This window comes from Prenolepis imparis, unplaced genomic scaffold (assembly GCF_030444845.1).
Source record: "Prenolepis imparis isolate NDT839.2.m4 unplaced genomic scaffold, iyPreImpa1.0 SCAF_2, whole genome shotgun sequence".
In the NCBI taxonomy this organism is placed as follows: domain Eukaryota; kingdom Metazoa; phylum Arthropoda; class Insecta; order Hymenoptera; family Formicidae; genus Prenolepis; species Prenolepis imparis.
The window spans coordinates 14642271-14662598 of NW_028141160.1; the positions used below are offsets into that span (position 1 = coordinate 14642271).

At 39.3% G+C, this 20328-nt stretch overlaps 1 protein-coding gene across 3 annotated transcripts in view; it reads right to left on the reverse strand.

Moving 5' to 3' along the window:
• LOC145948582 (uncharacterized) overlaps window positions 1-20328 on the reverse strand; it is a 232400-nt gene that overhangs the window by 178980 nt on the left and 33092 nt on the right. For all 3 annotated transcript variants that reach the window (XM_083058242.1, XM_083058246.1, XM_083058264.1), the window contains exon 5: window positions 9049-9179. In XM_083058242.1, the coding sequence (XP_082914368.1) occupies window positions 9049-9179 (131 nt within the window). The remainder of the gene's footprint in view (window positions 1-9048; window positions 9180-20328) is intronic.

Consider the following 20328-nt stretch of genomic DNA (forward strand, 5'->3'; position numbering starts at 1 on the left):
ATTTATAGAAAAATCTCTCTCCGCTGGAAAGTTCAAAGATAGCTAAAGGGCAGGAAGTAGTAAAACTTGATTTCATGATTTCGCATAAATTATCGGTAAGGGTATCTCGCGTGAGCTCGCGGACGGTATGAAGAAAGGCCACAGGAGAAAGAGAGAGAAACGCAGGACGGGAAATATTAATAATTCCATTCACGAGACGTCCGATGTATCCCACATCTTTATTCTCGCGAAATTTAATAGCGCGAGGGAAGACTATATAGATTGGTACCGGGTTTCCGGAGTCCACCCTGACCATAATTTTGCGATAACGTTATAAACAAAATTTAATATTATTAACTCTCATCTTTTATAGCCACCAATACCTTCGACAAAGCACAAATTAAAACAGAAAAATTTAATTGGATTATAAGTGCGTATTCTAATTGTCAAAAATGTGACACGTCGTATAATCTCTGTATACCACGTACGAAAATATCGATCGTGTCGTTTGATCGCGACTGATGTCGATGCTATCCGATATATGTATGTATACGCGTTCAAAGAAACGACGCTGCACAGAGGCACGACTGACATTGACTACCACCTCGAGCGATACGACTCTCTCATTTACATATTATGCTTACATTTTCCAGAGTGTCCTCGTGTATACGACGCGGAGGCCGCGCGCGCGATTGTTATCCGCGAACAGTTCGTTGCGGGCGCGCCTTTGTGCGTCGCAATTTTCTCGGGTACGAAGCGGGACTCTTAAAGCGGATAACAGGATGCGGAATATTAATCATTCCATTCACCTGATATCCGCGATCATTTATACAGCCCCGTTCGCTCGCGCGTAGTGCCGACTAACAACTCGCGCGAGCGCGCGATCGGATACGATGGAGTAATAAAATTTTCACGATTTCGAATAAATTACCGAGATCGGGCATCCGTGGAGCAACATTGGCCGACGGCGGATACAAATATAACGGATGTTTTTCCGCGAACGACACTATTTGCGCCGTCTTAATTCCGCTCTTGGTAGCGCGCGCCGCTATAAAACAGACGATAAAGCGCGCTCTCGGCCTCGGATCGACGCGGTTCGCGGAGTCATAAACGCCAAAGTTAATAAGCCGGTGATACGAGTGAAATACAATGATGTCGTTCTAACGGCGCGATTTGCATATCGGCACATTGCTGGAACAATGCGCAAATTGCACTCTTGTCGATAGTCTGCCTGTACGAACTCTTTCGCGCTTTCGTGAGCGTGTTTCTTATAGTTGACCGCCCTCATAGAATATCACCGCGACATATGCATATCTATTGCACCTTGCAGAATACATCGCACGAAAATATTTTTAATAGGAGTTATTATTTTAGTCAGATTGTATAAATAAAAATTTAATCATAAAATTGATCTTTTTGCTTAATCGCGCGATGATGCAAATGCAACATCAGGCTTAAAATATATTTTTCTGTACCTATATGTAACATGTAAAATTAAAATTTTAATATTTAATTTTTGCTCCTTTGTAATGAAGAGAAAGAAATTAAGAAGATATAACTGAAAAAGAAAGAACGATAAACTCATTCTTCCTCATCTCGATATCTTAATTCTTCGAAAGTGTTGAAGAGGTCATGTTACAGGTCCGGCTTGCATGCCGTCATGGTTTCTTGCTCCAGAAGGAGAGGAGGAGGCTGCGCGTAGCTGACACCGACTAATGGTAGACCGAGACTTCGCGAAGGGTACGCGATAAACTTGACCGGACACGAGTAAACTGGCTCGTTCCGTTTTCTCGTTTACACGTGGCTGGCAGGGCGTTTTGTCCCGCGAATTGATCGGTACACAAATCCGGAACGATGCGGGGGCGAGGCAAGACGTCGGGTCAGTCGTTAAGAGAAACCGGACTCTGGCCGATGGCTTCAATGAACCACGGCGATTCGAGCACATCGGCCGGAGATTGACCTTTTTGTACACGAGAGACGACCTGCGCAACGGATATCCTGATAATCAAGTTTATGAAAGCTTATCTTTTAGCTTCAATTGATTAATAAAACTAATAAAGCAGTCTGTTTAAAATAACTCGCTAAAATTAAGAAAAATGAGATAACGTTTAGATAGCATTAAATATAATAATATAAGAGAGAATAAGAGAGAAGATAAGTCCGCCAAAATATATATTCGCTTCTCTTCTGTTTAAAACTTTTCTCGCGACAATAATCTAAATCTGCTCCGATAAATAATGAAAATATTATCGAGATTCATATGGTTCTCTCTCGAGAAGGCTAATCTTAAGCGGCGAAAGAAGATTCTTCTGCTCCATTTTACATTAAGACCGCATCATCCGCCTGATCTCACCCGCAGCATCCGTATCAATGCCGGACAACCGGCTGGTCGTTTTTATTCGATGCTCACGATTGCCTGACCGATAACGCGTATATCCGAGTGAGTATCAGAGTCCCAAGATAGCACCACCATCTGGGGCACCATCCAACGGGGACCACCATAGTCCGTAACATCATCCTGCGACCGGGCAGCATCCTTTATCCGAGACCTGGCCGCGTATTGTATTGCACCGGGAGATCTCGCGACCGCGCTTTCTTCTACGTTTCTTTGCGAGAACAGCGCTTTATTAATGTCTTTATTCGCGACGTCCACGCGCGGATTATTCGTCGTCGGGTCATCGAGAATCCGCATCTCTTTTCTCAAACACGGCGCCGTTAAATCGCGCGTCAATCATACAGTCGCGCGCGTGCGCTCCAACTTTCGCCCCATTAATTGTATTTATCGGTCTGTATGCTGCATGTATTACGAAAGCGCGAATTGAATAACTTAAAATGCAGTCGAAGGTGTGTACGGATGATCCGTCTAGAGTGGATTATTCATTGCAAATATCGCGGCTATCGCAATTAGCATATAAATGCATTGCGCAGAAATATTTCGCGAGTAATTTGTCATAGATTTGTCAGTTCGATAAGTATTGCCGTTTAAAAACAACGCGATTATGAACGGTATGTCACAATCATAAAAATAGAAATAACACTGGTGGAATTTCGCTCTACTACTTGTGAAGCTCATTATCAGAAGGAAAAAAAAGAGAAAAAATGCAATCTTTTACAAAAGAGACTTAAAAGAGAGATTAAAGAAATAGAAATTTTTAAGAGACAGTTAATAAATAAAAATAGATACGATATAAAATCAGATCAGAAATGTGTTAACACTTTCTACAAACAACTTGTAGAAAGCGGAAGAGGCATGATTTGTTATTTATTCAACGTAGCGTGTAATAATTCTCATCGTGTCGTCCCGGATCTGTCTGATTTCATTGTGCGCAGAAGCAGCAGAAGTTGATCATGATGCAACAGATGCATCGCGCTACTACTACACGCGGTAGGAAAGTGCAGAAGGCACGTTCTCGGGGCAATCAATGAGCGATTATCGTAATTACGCTGGCGATTAACGGTTCGTGCTCGGCTTCGCCTCCTTGACGCCCGCAAACGCGCTCGTCTGCCTCATAACGTTGCGGAAAGGGAACTTTCTAATATCTTGTCGACGTTGATTCACCGAACGAGTGTTTCGAACGTTAATCCGCAGGTTATTCATACACACGAAAATATTTGGGAGGTATTTAAAAAAATATATGATAAAGTATCGTATTATTCACATCTTTACGAAGTGATATGTATAACTATAATTCGCGTAAAACTTGAAAAGAATTTGTTATACCAAAATAAATATCTAAAAAAAAAATCTTCGTATAGTCAAAGGAAAGCATGCACTGCAATTCCTTATACGAATTACATTTATTTTTTCACATCGTAAATAATCTCCAAAAAGAATAAAATTAATCATCTTTCCATCTAATTATATATATATATTCGATACTCATCAAAGAATGGAGCAGCTTTCTTCCGAGAAATAATTATCTTCATCGCAAACTTTCTATGGATATCCTAGTAACGCACAGGCGAGGTCAGAGCTACTTATCTCCATCTTCGTTTCTTTTTCTAACGCGCTCGTCTATCTAGAGCACATCACAGTGTACCTTCACTATCGGAAAGGAGCTATCAATTTTTCGATCGCGCGTAAAAGCAGCCGTTAAATGAGCCGCGCACTCAATTTCGTGAACCAGCAAGCTGCACCCTTGCAAGAACCCCTCCTTCCCCTTTTCCCTTCGCGCACGCCAGAGGAATATTGAAATTCCCTGCCTCTCCTCGAACACGGAAGGTGAGCCTCATCGAAAGTGATTTATACTTGCACGCTTTGCGATTAATCTCCGTTCCACGATTGATTTTAATATCACGATAATGCTCGCCAGGTTACGCTCCGTCGACGATTTCGCGTGTTTGTTTCTGCTCGAACAACCGCACCGCCGTTATTTTTTCACGCCTACGTAGTTAGTAACGATTAGGATATATGTCGATTAACAATGCCGTAAACATGTGTCGTGCCTGAAAAGATGAATGTCGTACACACAGATATCCATTATCTAACTTCAATGATCAGATATTGTCGTTCTTGACAAGTGCCCAAAGATTATAAAGCACTTTCTCTCAAAAATATATTGTAAATATATGTAAAAAAATATTTTAGATAATTATAATGTGAAATAAATTCTAACTAAATTTTAATTTCAAGTTTAATTGTCTAGTAAATCTTGATAACTCGTAAATTGACTTATGCTACCCTATATAAACGCATGAAGAGAGAGCCAAGAGAACACATATATATGCGTCTATTTAATATATCGATATATAAAGACACATCCGCCGGAAAATGATCGCGTATACAAAATTTACGAGACATTTATCGAAATGTGCTCACAGCAAGAAATCAATGAAGACGAACACGGATAAAAGCAACGACAGGTGGAAAGAGGAACCGTCTAAAAAGCACGTAACTTCGCACATTAAGTGCTACCGCGTTCAACGGTAATAAGAAAAATACGCGGTTGTAAATAACTGCGGCTAGTCGCGCGAAGAATTCTCATTAGCATCATATAATGCTGACATAAGTTATAGCGCTTAATAATAGAGGCATCCCTATACCATAGCGAGAAATAGAAAAAAAAATCGCACGTTCCGTATGAGCAGAGGCGGAAGAAGGCTCGTAGAAACTTTGAAAAGAAGAGAAACGCACACATCTGACAATGCAAAATTTGCAAACACATTCTATTAAAATTTATAAATTTATTCTATAATAATTTTTTTAAATTGTCAAAGTTTTGTGTATTTAAAACAGTTGTCAATAGATCGAAATTTTTTCATGAAAATTTAAACTAAAAGAAAAAATGTAAAGATTCAAAATCCACGTAAATCCATGTAAAGATCCAAAATGTACTCGATAATTTTAGATACTTTTCAAACATCTTCTAGACTTCTCTTATATTTTGGAAAACGACGTATATAAGGAATAGAGAAATTAAAAGAGAGACTCGCCACTGCGAGGATAAATGAGCGCAAACGAGCGGACGCCAGTGCCGCGCCGGAAAGCGTGTTTCGAGTCTGGATCCGCTATATAAGTATACGACGAAGCAATAATGAAAAGCCGAGCGATAAATAATGCATTGGCTACCGCGGGAGGCATATAACTCATTCCACGGGAATATAGCCCCCGTATCGAGGTCCGACAGTTCACCGCGCCGTCTTTCTTTTACCTTCTCTTTCACCTCCGCCTCCGCCTCTGCCTCTGCCTCTTCCTTTGGCCCTCCGCCTCTTCACGACGGATTCTCTACCTGCCATAAATCCGAACGCTACCATCCGAGGCTCTAATTGCATTATAAATTGTGTATGCCCCTGCACATCCTGTAGACCGCATAGCGCAGCGCGCTGCAACCGCTTCATGTCAAATCGAAGTGCTTCCAAGATGCAGAACACATCTATTGGAAATCAACAAAATGCGGAAATTTCGCGGGAGAGTTTTTCGATCGAAAAATATATCGATTTCAAACGAAAGTCTTAACACCTCCATTATAAACTACAATTTCAGATAGTCACTGTTCTCGAGTGCGCTTTGCACGCAGATTTCCACATGACGTTTTCTTCTACGCTTCTATTGCGACTGACAGTTACAAGGCAGTGGTATCAGCGAAAAAGAGTTGTTGTCAAAAAATCGACAAATATGCGTGAATTTATCAAGATTACAAGGAAATGTATTGCAGGATAGTATCATAGACAAGCACAATACGATAAAGATAATTTATGACACTGCTTAGATATAATAGACCGGCTCATTTTCGCCCACGCACACTGACTGGCGATTCATTGAGACGGTAGCGACTGTAGTCATTTACATATTAATTTCACCGGCATAAAGATTAATATGTAAATTAGTAGACCGACTGGAGACGAATGATTTACCGTCGCTCAGAAGACAACACGCGCACTACTGTGCTGAGATAGCTCGACAAGCAAATAAAAGATTTTAACAATAAAATGTTTATCAATATTATATTATATAAGACAATAACTAAACAAAAACTGTTTTAAAATAAAAAGGATTTTTTTGAAAATCAATCAGTAAAGTCAATCTTATCATGATACTGGTACAGAGGCGCGTTTGCTCGTGATTTTGTATATTGTATGTATTTTAATCAATTTTTTTTATTTTTACAAAAGAGAACTCTTTCGATTTGTGTGGATTTTAATAAGTTTAATATTTTCTTCTTGCTCGTCATATCAAATTGTGGTATGACATATATTGATATTAAAAATATTAAAGACTAAAAAAAAGTAGTTAGAATACTAATTATACAATACTTAATCTTTTAATTATTTATATCAGGTACTCTCATTTCGATTTTAGCGCGGATTTTAATAAATCTAATATTTTCTCCTCGCAGAAATCGTGATCTCAAATTGTGATATCTTTGCTCTTTGCACCGCGTAAGATTCGAAAAGCTAAAATTATCGCGCAGCATCGAGAGAGAGAGAGAGAGAGAGAGAAAACAGGTCTCGGTACTCTTGAATGAATCCTATTGCCAAGGCGGCGTGGCGTATCTCCGCGCGGTTCTAGGCTGCTTACTCAATGGGCAGATCGTTAGATAGAATCGGAGCCCCGGACCGGCCCTATAAATCCTCCGCGGGCACAATTATATAGAGGATGCAGGGATTATTGTTACAGAGGCCGGAGAGAGAGCCACTCGATCGCGGCTTTCGTACGTATACACGGCTTCGCCACGCGGGGATTACCCTCATAAATATATTCAAGATCCATTATGCGAACCTGGGGACGTTGATAACGTAATAATGAGGGCATGGGCTAATGAGGCGCGCGCTGAAAATTCATCCGGTAATCGCGATTGACGCCGAGATTTTACCATCCGCCGCGTCAAGGCTCTTTTAATACTTTTAATACCTGTTTCATTTCCTTCATTACGGTTTATCTCTTCGTTATGTTACCTCATGAATGTTTAAATCAAGAAAAAAAAATTATGTTTAATAGTGAATAAAAGACAATATAATTAGATAATGTTGCTAAAAATAAAGATACTTGTCCGTCTCATTCCTAATGACATTTCGCGAGCGCTGTTCTACCTCAATTATTAGTAGCGATGATATTATTTTTATTATCGCCAATGATACCGATGCATTAAAACGTTCGTTTATAATTGTATGTTATCTCCCCTGTGCTTAAAATCTCCTCCTTCCATCATAATAAACTCTCGATTCGCTACCGTTCGCGATGCCCGATTCCTGTATGTCTGACCATAGAATGTAGCTATATCCCTGACATGATAAAAAAAGATCTGTTTAAAAGTATATTTTTTTAAATAACGTTCTAAAAAAACCTAGTCTCTTCTTCCCCATCTTTGATCGTCTTTGACCGAACCCTTTCCCTGTCTGTCCCATCGTATGTTTCTACCCAAGATACCGACGAGTGTTGCGATGTGAAAAAGGCCACCGCCGCCACGGAGGAGACACTCGTTTCACTCGAGAGAATCGGCGCGCACACACAAGCGGCCGGTATACGTCCCGCTTATGCACATCCGTGCCTCTAATTACCCGGGATGAAGACATCACGGAGAGTTGCCAGAGTCGGTTCTCTCCAAGTCCGCTCGTCTGCTTACTCTCAAGCGACGCGCTGTCATCAAAGAAACGAGTCGTGTGCGTTTTGTTGGCTAATATACACATATGTGTGTTGGTCAACTGATTCTTTATTATTTATGTGGTTACGAGAGCGACTTCCTCTCCCCCCCCCCCCTCCCTATCATTATCGTCATGTTTATAGTTTATAGCATAAACATACTAATAACCCTTGTATCTGTGCGCCGTCGTTCGTTCTGTTAGTGCGCGGATTAAATATATATCTAGATTCTTTAGCGCTATCGTTAGCGAATATCACGATGATTACGCATGCAACTTGCGTTGCAAATTTGTTTTTCAACATTTTTACACGTCGTATAAATGTGTGTATAAATTTGAGATACATTTAAATATCGCGCGGCTTTTGCTTTTTATATTTCTATTTTTATATAAAATCTCATATCTCCAATAAGCTATCAGTTTTATATCAGATATTGTAAAAGTATAGCAAACATACATTCCATTAATATCGATCAATTTTTAATTGTATAAATTAGTTGTATTTTTTTTTAATACAACTTAGGGAGATATTTTATAGACAGCATGATATATATAAAGTCATCGTCGGGAATAACGGACGGACGCGTCGATAAATTTCTCCGCTCGGTTAAGCTCGTTATAGAGGGTATAAAATATCGAAACTCAGAGCAATAATGTGAAATAATTAACTTTATGGTGTTTTCGGTCGGTATAAAAGCTACTGATCAATTAGTCAACTCGCGCACGTCCGTATGTGCGCGTGACCGCGCGTCGACACGCGATTGCAGCATTCTCTCGAGAAAATAATTTCGTGCTTTCAATAAATGAAACCAGTTTTGTCGCATTTCGCAGTGCGATGAAACGCTTTTACGCACACTTCTCCGGCACAAATACGAGAGGGCATGAGAGAGACGAAAAAAACTTTTCATTAAATTCTTGCTTAATGCGACACGCAAGAAAGAAATGATATGGGAGGCGATGATACACATACTGAATATGCATGCGACTTACCATTGTGAAGTCTTCTTTTGGAGGTGCGTAGATGCTCGATAATGGAGGTGAGGGGTCTGCGGCCAGCACCGCTGCCACCTCCACAACTCCAGAGGGAGTCTCCTTCCGAGTCCGCCAGGTTGTCACGATCCCTAAAAATAAAAGAAAATGAATGTTATTAGAGAACTGGAGTTTTCAAACGTTGCATTAAAACAAGAACAAATAAAAAATGCATTTCAGAAATTGAAAATAAAATATGTACATCGAAAACATAATGGTACAAATAGCAAAAACAGCATGATAAATAACTTTATTCTGATATAGAACCATAGATTATCGTAATATATCGATAACTGATTAAATATTAAATATTAAAACTTGACGAATAAATGAAGTATTAAACAAATATGTATTAATAAATGTATGACAACGATAATGTACGCGCAATCATATAAAATTATATATAATTATTTAATTATATTATTATGGAGCTACATATAGTTACATGAATCACTAATTACAGCGTGCGTGATCCTCCTTCCCATAATTAGAACAATTAAGAGTAAAAAAAATTATTATTATTATATAATAAAAATGAATCATATGTGATTCTATTATAATCTAATTACAACACTCATTTATCTAATTATACCTACATATATTTTAAAAAAGTATTAAGTAATGAAATTATCTATTTCGTCTATAACTCTATATGCAACAATATGACAATATCGGCAACAAATTCGATTATCGTATAGTTCGAGATATCCGATGGCAACCGAGAATTGAACATAGAGTTCATTGTCACATAGACGTGCCACGCGAAATTAAGCAAACCGTTACGAACCGGTTCGATCCCGTTTGAAGACAGTATTCACCAATGACGACACGTACATCGAACTAATGTCCCGTCGCTTGAGAAATGCCTGGCGTGTGTACAAGAAAATCAGCGGACAGCTTATCAACGGGATACATATAATTAGATAACACGAAACACGACGATGATGATACACGTTACAATATAGCCCGTCCGCAAGTGAAGTGTCGCGATAAATTGGACGACTAAAGATCGACATAATGACACCGGGATATAACCGCGAGGTGCAACGACCGCTTTCTTCCTGAGAATTCCGCGCGCGATTCTTTTTGGCGTTTTGCGCGACAGCCGATAATCACGAGTGGCAAAACCTTAATTATTTGCACCGCGCGTATAATAGAGGGAAAAAGTATCCTTCACCGCGGCGTTGAACCCGGATATCTTGCAAGTGCCTATTAAAATCGCGCGTCGGACAAGCCGAACAACCTGATAAGCGTTGTAATTAAATGGACCGATTTCGTAAAAGCAACGAAACAAGAGAATCCGCAAATCACGGCCGTTTCCGCGGCGATTCGATGCGCACGCGAACATTTAAGGATGCGGCGAGTCCTATTTCAGTCAGGACGAGTCAGCAGCTCTGTCAGAGCACCGATCGCCATCTTTTCTCGCTTCCTGAAGAATTCTCGCATATCATGCCAGCCGGTCTAGTAAGCGCCGTATCGAAGACGTTAAACGAGCGGGCAACGCACCTGCGCGTCTTCTAAAACGCAAGCGATGAATAGAGAAGAGATAGAAAGAAGAGAACGAGAGCGAAGACATTTTATATCTTTTATAGTAAATTTTATAAAAGTATTTCATGAGAAATATCTCAAGAAATAAAATGTTAAATTGCTCATCTTATAAAATAATAATAATTAATTCCGAGCACACATGGAATAAAAGATTCAATAAAAAAAAAAACAAATTCAATAAAAGACTAATTTGTCAGTCTTTTAGTGAATTTTCAAATAAGCAATTACATTGTCGCTATCCTCAATAACGAGACCGACGACCTCAAACTTCGAGGAATCGAGATGCCTCTGCGAGAAGATGTCTTTGCGGAGCGAGGTGCCAATAGAACCGAGCCTTTAAACATCACGGATCAAGACCCCGGCATTTTATTTAGGTTTCCTGCATGCAGAGAGCCGAGGTACCCTTGTTCGACGAGCATGACGCTCGATTCGCGGCGAACTTATGGTTAGGTCGGCTTACAACCGGATCGGATCGATTCCCCCATGACACGTATGGTGGTGTCGTACCGTGCATTATAGAGCCCGAGTCTCGCGATCGCTCAGCGTGGACGGGCTCAAGTTTAGAATTCTCGCGGATCGTAATGCCCGACGACGACGAGAGGAGATCCGGCGAAACCGTTACCGCGAAGTCGTTAAGCCTCATCGTTAAGTCGATTATCCACAACCCTTGACGCCGAAGATCTCGCATCGAGTTTCCTTACCGTCCACGATTCACCTGGATCCAGTCAAATCATGTACGTTTATCGTTCGATAAAGTGTCGTCGCGAAAATGTCTCTCAACAAACGCTGAGATTCCATGTAGATTTCGTTTTACTGATCATATTGCAAAGACCGACCGTACCAACATTATTACGATTTAATACAATACTAATCTCTCTGTTATATATAAAACTTGTAGATCGTACGTTTGTTGACTGTTACTCAACATACGATCAGAGGAAGTATTATAGATATATAGTTGAAATTTAGAGATGTACTTGTGTTAATAAAATTCTCATCATATTCGATAATAATAAGGCAATAATAAATGACAATAAAAATTATTTAAAGTTAAAATTCGCGATCAAAAAGCTGCTCTCAAATAATATCATTAGCAATCTTTTGTATTTATATGTTATACCTTTTAAAATTTTTAAAATTAGAAAGCAATATATACAATACTATTTAATATATTTGAATGATCGAACAGATGCCGGATTGATCACGGAGCGGTAAATTTTCCCGATATAATACTGGTAGCTAAAAAATAATTAATTAAGAAGAAAGATGACTTAAAACGGGCCATCAAGAGCTGAGTGGTTATCTCTCGAAGGGGATAAATACTGAAATATATATCCTGTCATAAATTTACGGGAGATACAAGGAAAGAAAAAGAAAAAGAAAAGAAAAGAGAAGATGTGGAAGAGGAGGAAGTTAAAGATGGCGCGGACGCGATGCAGCTTACCACCTGTCTCTTACAGTGCCACTTGAGCTGTAATTGCCGAAGAGAGAACGTCGTAATCATCGTCGTTGTCGTCGACGACGGCACCGACGATCGGCGGCGACCGCGACAAGGGTCGACCCTCTTCGAGAAAACTAAGCACCGCAACACAGCGGTCCGCTCTCAAGTGCCGCAGAGTGTCATCAGCGGCTTGCAACGTCGCCGACGACAACGACCGACAGTTTTCGCGAGAAGCCGAAGGCAGGCCTGCAGCGTGTTTGCCATTATGAACTGCCGCACTCGACGGACAGAAAAGATTTGTCGAGGTTGCCACTCGTCCTCCGGTGACATCGCTCGATAATAACGCAAAGGCACCATGACGTTTAAACGACCTCGCAAAATACAAATCACTCAAAAATCTCAGAATAGAATGTATACAATATATTTTATAAATATATATAAAAATATATATCTGTTGTGACGTAAATTTTAGAAGTATTTCCTAAAGACATTATAGAGTAAACAGTAAAGTAGAAAGTTCCTCTGCTTCTCTCTTATTGTTAGAAATATTAGTTAAATAGAAAATGCCTGCTTCTCTGTCTCAAAATCGAAAGAAACAAGAAATAATTTAAACAATAACGCTCTCACTACAATAATTTAATTATTTAATTGTTTTTTAATTAACTACAACTATTACCTAATTGAAAAAAAAATATATGCGCCTAGAAAAACACTGAGTTCGATATTATATTTCAGTAGCTGCTAAAAGAGTTATTTTCACTGACGTTTAATAGCCACTTAAGATAGTCTGGCGAACGATGAGTAATATTTAGAAAAGTTTTTTATTCATCAGATTTTTATTCATCAAATTCGCTGTAACAAGCGAGAGTTCTTTGGTCCGGATATAATTGTACCTCAACATTCAGATTCCTCGAACACAGTGAAAGTCGAACTTCAAATAGATACCCGACAGAGCTTTCGCTGGTAACAACTACGAGCTACGCGGAGATCACCGTGTTTCAACGGCATAAACAAATCTCAGAATAGATTCCCTTATATGAGATACAGAATCACAATCGCGCACCTACAATTAGTTACGTATGATCATATGCTTTTCGTCGTAAAACTGTCGTGGCTAATTTTCTCTGAATTAATTTATAGCATCGTGTATATTAAAAATAAATATCGTAAAAAATTATTCTATATATTAAACTCTATAACTTTCTAAAATTTCCTTGCAAAATATTTCGTCGAATCCAAATTAATTATGTACATTTTCCCACGAAATATTTCCGATAACTTTGAATAAAATGTGTCGCAAGAATTGTGGGAAAAGCCGGACAAGGCGAGCGAGGTCGTCAGAAAAACTTCAGATCAAAGATAATTTCGAAGATCAGCTTCTTACAGCAAACCGCATCGAGACGATCGAGATCACAGGCCGTGCAATAAGATACTTCACGACGACTGCACGTGAGAAATAAATACGAGCCGGTGGATTGTATCCATCACGATTACCCGAGGCTACACACTGCAATTTCGTAACGTCTAATTAATCCTACACGCATCGGCCAAGTGCGCGCGGATGCAACGAACTGCCTCCGCCGTCGCATAAACTGTACCACCCGCGTTCCCCCGTAATCTCGATCGATCGCATCGCGAAGACAAAAACGCTCGTTTCGAATCTGCCGACCGATCGCGAGAGCGAACCGGCCTCGAATCGTAAATCGAATAGTCGAGCGCTGTTCGCGACTAGCGAGCAACGATTAGCGGCTCGCGCGATTATTGGCAGCGTGCAACTGATGAAATCTTCTCGCGAAACCGAAGAGATACTAGAATTAATTCAATATACATATTTCATTGACTTTTATGCATTCAATCGTGCGAATCCGGTTTCATGATGTGATTCAATGACTTAGATTCAATCTATCATTATTTACTCTAAGGAAGTAAATTCCCAAGTGTCGAAATATATACTTTCTGGTATATATGTTCAAGTAATACATAATATCAACATGATAGTTAAATGTCTGTAAATTATGCGATGAATAAAGGAATCTGAATTAATATTATTGAAATATAATAAGTTTTACAGTAACAATTAAATTTAAAGACATCACACAAAACCTTATCACGTTCAAATTATGAATTAGAATAAAATAAAATATTAAATAAAATAAATTTCAATTAAATGATACTATAATAAATCACAAACATGTGAAAAAAAGATAAGATAATATTCTGTCAAGGAGAATTCATTTTCGCTAGTCAACGATCTCAAGTATCAATTGTCGGAGCTACGACTACTACCGATGGGCTGGAGAACGGTATGTCGACACGGCATTGTACGAGTGATCTCAGAATCGGCATGTAATTAGCTGACCCGATAGGGTACCAGCTGGTCGACGAGTGCGCGCGTTAATGTGGCTCTAATGTCGTGGGGCCCCCTTCGCGTACTGCCTTGTCGGCACTAGCCTTTTAGAACAGCAGCAGCAGCACATGAGCCTTTTCGACGTGCATACGATCTATGCTCTCCTTCCATCGTACCGCGCACTTCGCTACTCGCTTTGCACGTTCTCTCGTTCAGCATCCGTTAGTATACGGACGCGTCGACCGCGAGTACAGAATTACGAGCCGGTTATTTTGCAATTTTTGCGGACCGTCATGCTGAACTGGCCAGCTCACTTGAACGCTACATGGAAGAGTCGACATAAAAGAGGCTAAAGTGCCATATTTTTAAAAATAATTTTATGTTTTGCATTAGTTTATGTCAATGGTATTTGCAGAAGACTGTAGATTTATAAGATTATTTATGATGTGCAAAATGTGGATGCACATACACGAAAAATAGTCTGTCTTTCCTTTCCTGAATATTCTTTAAAGTAGGAATATATAATTATTTGGAAAAATTTAATTATGTTGCCCCCCTCTTTCTTTATTTATATATAAGGCCGAAATAAATAAAAAATATATTATAATAAATAATAATAATATATATTTATTATATATATATATTTCTTTTTTATTTATTTATTACAGCTTTATAATAACAAATAGTAATAGTGTTTTTTTACGAAATATCGTCTTTCATCAGAAAAAATCAGAATAAGCAATATTTAAAAGAAACAGTAATGTCCGAAGACGGTAGTGCACGCTCTTCTCCGAAAAATGATCGTCGAATCGGAGTGCACGCCTTTGCGATGCTGGAAGGTAAAAAGCTTCCAGCCGGGTGACCCGCAGAGACGATGACGAACGTGACGAGCGAAATAATCGCTGGCATCGATAAGCCAGGTAATCGAGGCAAGGGTGGCCTGGCAGGCTCTCACGAGGTTGCCTCTCATCAAGGACGCATTAAGGAAGGACTGGCCGGACGTCCCGTAGGGAAGGGGTGAGAACGCGCGGCTACCAAGGAGGAAGGACAACATCGATCAAATCGTCTTCGGATCGTTTGAGAGCTAACCTCGAGAAACTTTCAGGCAGCGGTGACTGATGCGCGTACGCGGCTCGGAAGCGCTCGCAGAAATTCCACGGGAAAGACCGTTTAATTGGCGGACTGTGATGAATTCTTTGATTTAAGAGCAGCGCGCTCCGAGGTCTCGGGGAGGTCGGCAAGAAATCCAAGCGCAATGCGAGATATAACCGAACGTTTCGGGTTCGCTGCTTCGAAAACTGATCTTAAACGCGAGCTCGAAATTGCTGCTGCTGCTGCTGCTGCTGCCGCAGCACGAAAACCGACGTGATGTACGCATCTCTTTCGCGATTGGTCACGTCCGCGGAATTCATCCGCGGCGAAAAAGTACACGCTCCAAAGCTGCGATTGCCGTATCAAATTTTTGCCGTATCGCTTCCGCGGCAACTTTCTACAATATCTTGACGCGGATAACGTGGCGCACGTAACGGCCGAGACGACCGCAAAATGATCGACGATTGACAGTTATCGTCGGAACGATCTCAGAAGGAAGTGCACCTGCCGAATCGGGGTCATGGCCGCACATCGCGAGGTTTGCGCGAATTGAATGCCGCCCCTTTCTCCTCGCGAGAGAAAGATGCAGCCCGCCGAGAGGCTCTCGCCTCTCTTTACTCTCTTTACTCAAGCTCAGTTTATATTAGACACGAACGAACATCAAAGTCTTTCATACGCCGTGATTTCTACTCATTGACATTTGAGCAATTAACGCGAGTTTCTCCAATTTCCAGGATAGTTTCTAATAACCGCGTGTTTTGCGAAGCTGGCGAAGCGTAAATACTTAATGCGCATTATCTTGTGCATGTATGCATTAAAAAACAGATTATTCTTATTATTTCTTTAAAGTAACAAGTTGCATGATCAAACGATTATTAAATATGACAATATTGAAAACGAAAAAATAGAACGCCAAATTATGTGAAAATAAAATAAAGATATATTTCATTAATAAAAGTTTTCTTATAGAACTGATGCCTTCAATCGCTTTGCTTTGTTCAATTCAATTGCTTTGTCACATAATCAATTGGTATTGCGAGAAGCGCAATGCGTCACTCGTGAATGTCAAGAACCGATTCTTCAGATTCTAGTTTAGTCACGCGTGTGCATTTTTAACGCGAAGACGATTCGAGAAAATCGATTAATCATAATCGCCTCTCAGTATATTATCACTGAATCTATTTCTTGCAACGCGACAAATTAAATATAATGCAAATGTGCATTATTATAATAAAAAATTAAAATTTAATTAAATTTCAATTAATATTAAAATTGTTTTTGCGTTATTTATTATGCTCTGATTCTATAAAATTTTCACTCTGTAACAAGCTTAAATTAAAATTGATTATAAATTTTTTGTATGTTGTATTTTTTTATATATTATAATAACATAATTTTTATTAAACTCATTTATTTTATCATGTGTTATAATTGTACAACAAATATTTAATCGTATTAAAAATATAATTTTTTTCTAATTGTTAAATTATTATTATTAAATGCCTAAATATTTTCTTGTATTCTTTCCTATTGTTTTCTATTAATTTAAGATGCATGGTATAATTCGTGCATCATGGCTTTGCATGGTATAATTCTTTATTTATGTTGAATTTAGAGAACCTAAAATTCGAAACAATGTTTATTCTAAAAACGAGCGTGAAAAAGCCGAGCCTTTATAGTTAACGACACCTAATGCATTATCTTGCAGCGAGAAAAAAGCTCTTTTTCGGGACACCATAAATCTTCGCTCGGTTATTTGCGTAACGGCGTAGCTTTTTGCATTCAACATCGCGAGATTGACGAACCGTAAAACCGCGCGACTCTCCTGTCGACAAGAACCGATAATAAGAAGAAAGAAATGCTGACAATGATAATAGCACAATCGCGTCGCACATCAATGATTCACTTGTCAGGAATGTCGCGCAATACATCAAAGGAATCATCTCCGTGTCACGATGAAAATGTCTGATTCGCACGATTTGCTTTTATATTGTACAAGAATAGAAAGTGTGAAGTACTTTCATTGAGAGTAATATTGCAATGTAAAACTAAAAAAATTTAAAAAGAAAGAAGAAATTGGTAATTTCTTAGTAACTTGATTTGTTTCCTCGACAAAAGACATAATAATAAGCCAAAATATAATTTTGCAATGGCAAAAAATTATTTAAAAAGTTTCAATAGCGGGCGTATTTTTCCACGAGGCGAACGAACATTTAAGCTTTTTCCCCGTCCGAACGTTAATCAGTAATTCGCCGTAGATTCTCCGAGTCGCCAGATCCGCTCGAAGGCACTTTTACGTTAATTGAAACTCGAACGTCGGGGATAATGGCACGTACACACCGTGCGCCGACAGTTCTCGTGCCACGGGCGTTGATTATGAAATCACGAAGTGGTAGGTGGTCCCGATTAGTGCTCTTGGCAACGTGTATGCATGCATCGACTTTCCCGCTCTGTTATCCAAGCACGTCTGTATTTGAGTCTGATTGCTTGGAGAAATCGATATATTTAAGCGCCACGTGTACTCGACGAGAATTTTGAAGCTCTCGATTAAACGCGCGACTTTCTTTCGTTATACGTGTGAAACATAATATTGTTTAAATTTGTTTAAGCACGTTTTATACAGCAAGAGAACGGATCCGAAATTTTCAGCAGATTGATTAGCACGATGATCGCGTCTTGACGCGGATCAAGGACGCAAATTACAATAATTCTTCATAGACTGGGCCTCTCGTAGCCGCCGACTACTGTGCTACTAATTACGGTAATTAGTCGTTTCAAAAGCCAACCCGTGGCTGCTTTGTAGTCGTGCGAGAGACAGGCTCGCATCGCAACGCACTAAGAATTTTTGCGGCCGGTATAATTAATTGCGAAGCTAATTTTTTAATGTCTTAATTAATGCCTGTTGCCGGCTCGGGCGTCACTTTGGTTCTGCAACTTAATTACGAGCTCTCCATCCCCTAGTTCCATCCTCTCAATCTTTTACGTGATTTTTTCATACTTTTCTCAACATATATATATGTATCTTTACGCACACATACATATATATATAAGCATAAAAATAATATTATATAATATATATGATAATATTATATAATATTATAAAAATATTTATAAGATATCAAATATATTTCGTACTATATACAACAATACTAATATATATAATAGTAAATTAATGTTGTGACAAGATTAATGGTAAATTGTTCGTGATCAGCTCGCTTCTCTTGCGCATGCAAAAAACGTAGAAAAGATAGTGTATGTATGGACCATAAGCTACGCGGTATTCTGCGGCATCGTGCCTTCGGACACGCCGACGTGTCAAGAGGTGAAGGTCTAACACGGCCTTGAGGAGCATCGTACGTTCCGCAACACGCTCGTCGCTATTTCCTCATTGGATCTCGTGACTTCTTCCGCGAACACCAAATCGGCTTGCACGCCGAAGCGCAACCGTAAACGCGAACTTGGTTTTACTAGCGACAAAAAGATACTTGAATGCAATCTCGAATGCAAAAGTGCATCGCGCGAATGTGTCTGATCTAGCCAACCCGATTTTAATTCCCTGAAACTTACGTAATTTTAGCTCATTGCCACTACTTTTTGCGCTCAATACCGCGTACAGACTGTAATTATGATAGCACGTTTAGCATTAACATTGTAAAAATAATTATAGTAATTATAGATCATCATGAACATATTCCATGCATAAAACTTCTAATATCTTATCCGGACAAGGTATTTGATAAAAAAATTTAATCGTTTCATGGACTTTGACGGTTCAAACGCCAGCAAATATATCTCAACTTTCATCATCATCCGAACTGGTCCAGCAGGTGTAACTGCACCATCGAGGCATAAAACAAGTTAATCCCCAGTTTTCCAACGACTCCCGTTGCTAATGTCAAAATGTCAGAGCGCACGGCTGACTGCTCGTAGAAAATATCTAATAATTACCACGATCGACACGGTGTGCGTACGTGCGTACGTGGCATTCTCGCGCAAATGATGCCTAACGCGCAGGTGGTACGGTCGGCGAGCTTCACGCGTAATTTCCCGCCTTACGTTTGCAAATGCGTCCATTGCAAAATACGCCGCGCTAAGTGTCGGAGCTAAATGTAATTTTCGAACACTTCCGAATTGCATCGCCAGGCTACAGCATGCATGTGCAATCGCGAATTGTGCCCGAGATAATAAATTCTGCCGACAAAAAATATTGACTTGGATTTCTCCATTTGCGCTTTAACATTTAATATGCAGATATAATACATATTTCCTCCCCTCATTTTAAAAAAGAAAAAGCTTGTAAAAAGATAGTAATTTAAAAATCCATTTGTTTTACTGCAGCATTTTTACGACTCCATCCAAAAAAAAATCTCAAACTTTGTATCTGTCAAAATATAATTGTGCAAAAATATACGATACAGCATATGTATAATTCTATTTTCAGTTTCATTTATTCTTCTTCGTGATGTTTTCAGATTACTTTTCACAAGTAATTTATTTAAATTACTTGTGAAAAGTGATAAATAAAAAATAATCTAAAAATAATAATAAAGTAAAATAATAATATTAATATCGAATATTAATTTTTCCATTGTATACAAGTATATAGATTTGATTGTGTATTCGAGAAATCGATCGAGTAAGTGCGAAAGTGCGGATTCTCCACTTATTAGAGCGCGGAAACGATAATTCATCGGCGCAAACATTGAATTCATCATCGGTCTCGGGTTTCGCAACCCGTTCAGCCGCCGTTCGCCGCAGCTTCTTTCCGGCTGCACGCACATCGGAGAGAAGCAGAGAGAAGGAATACAAAGAC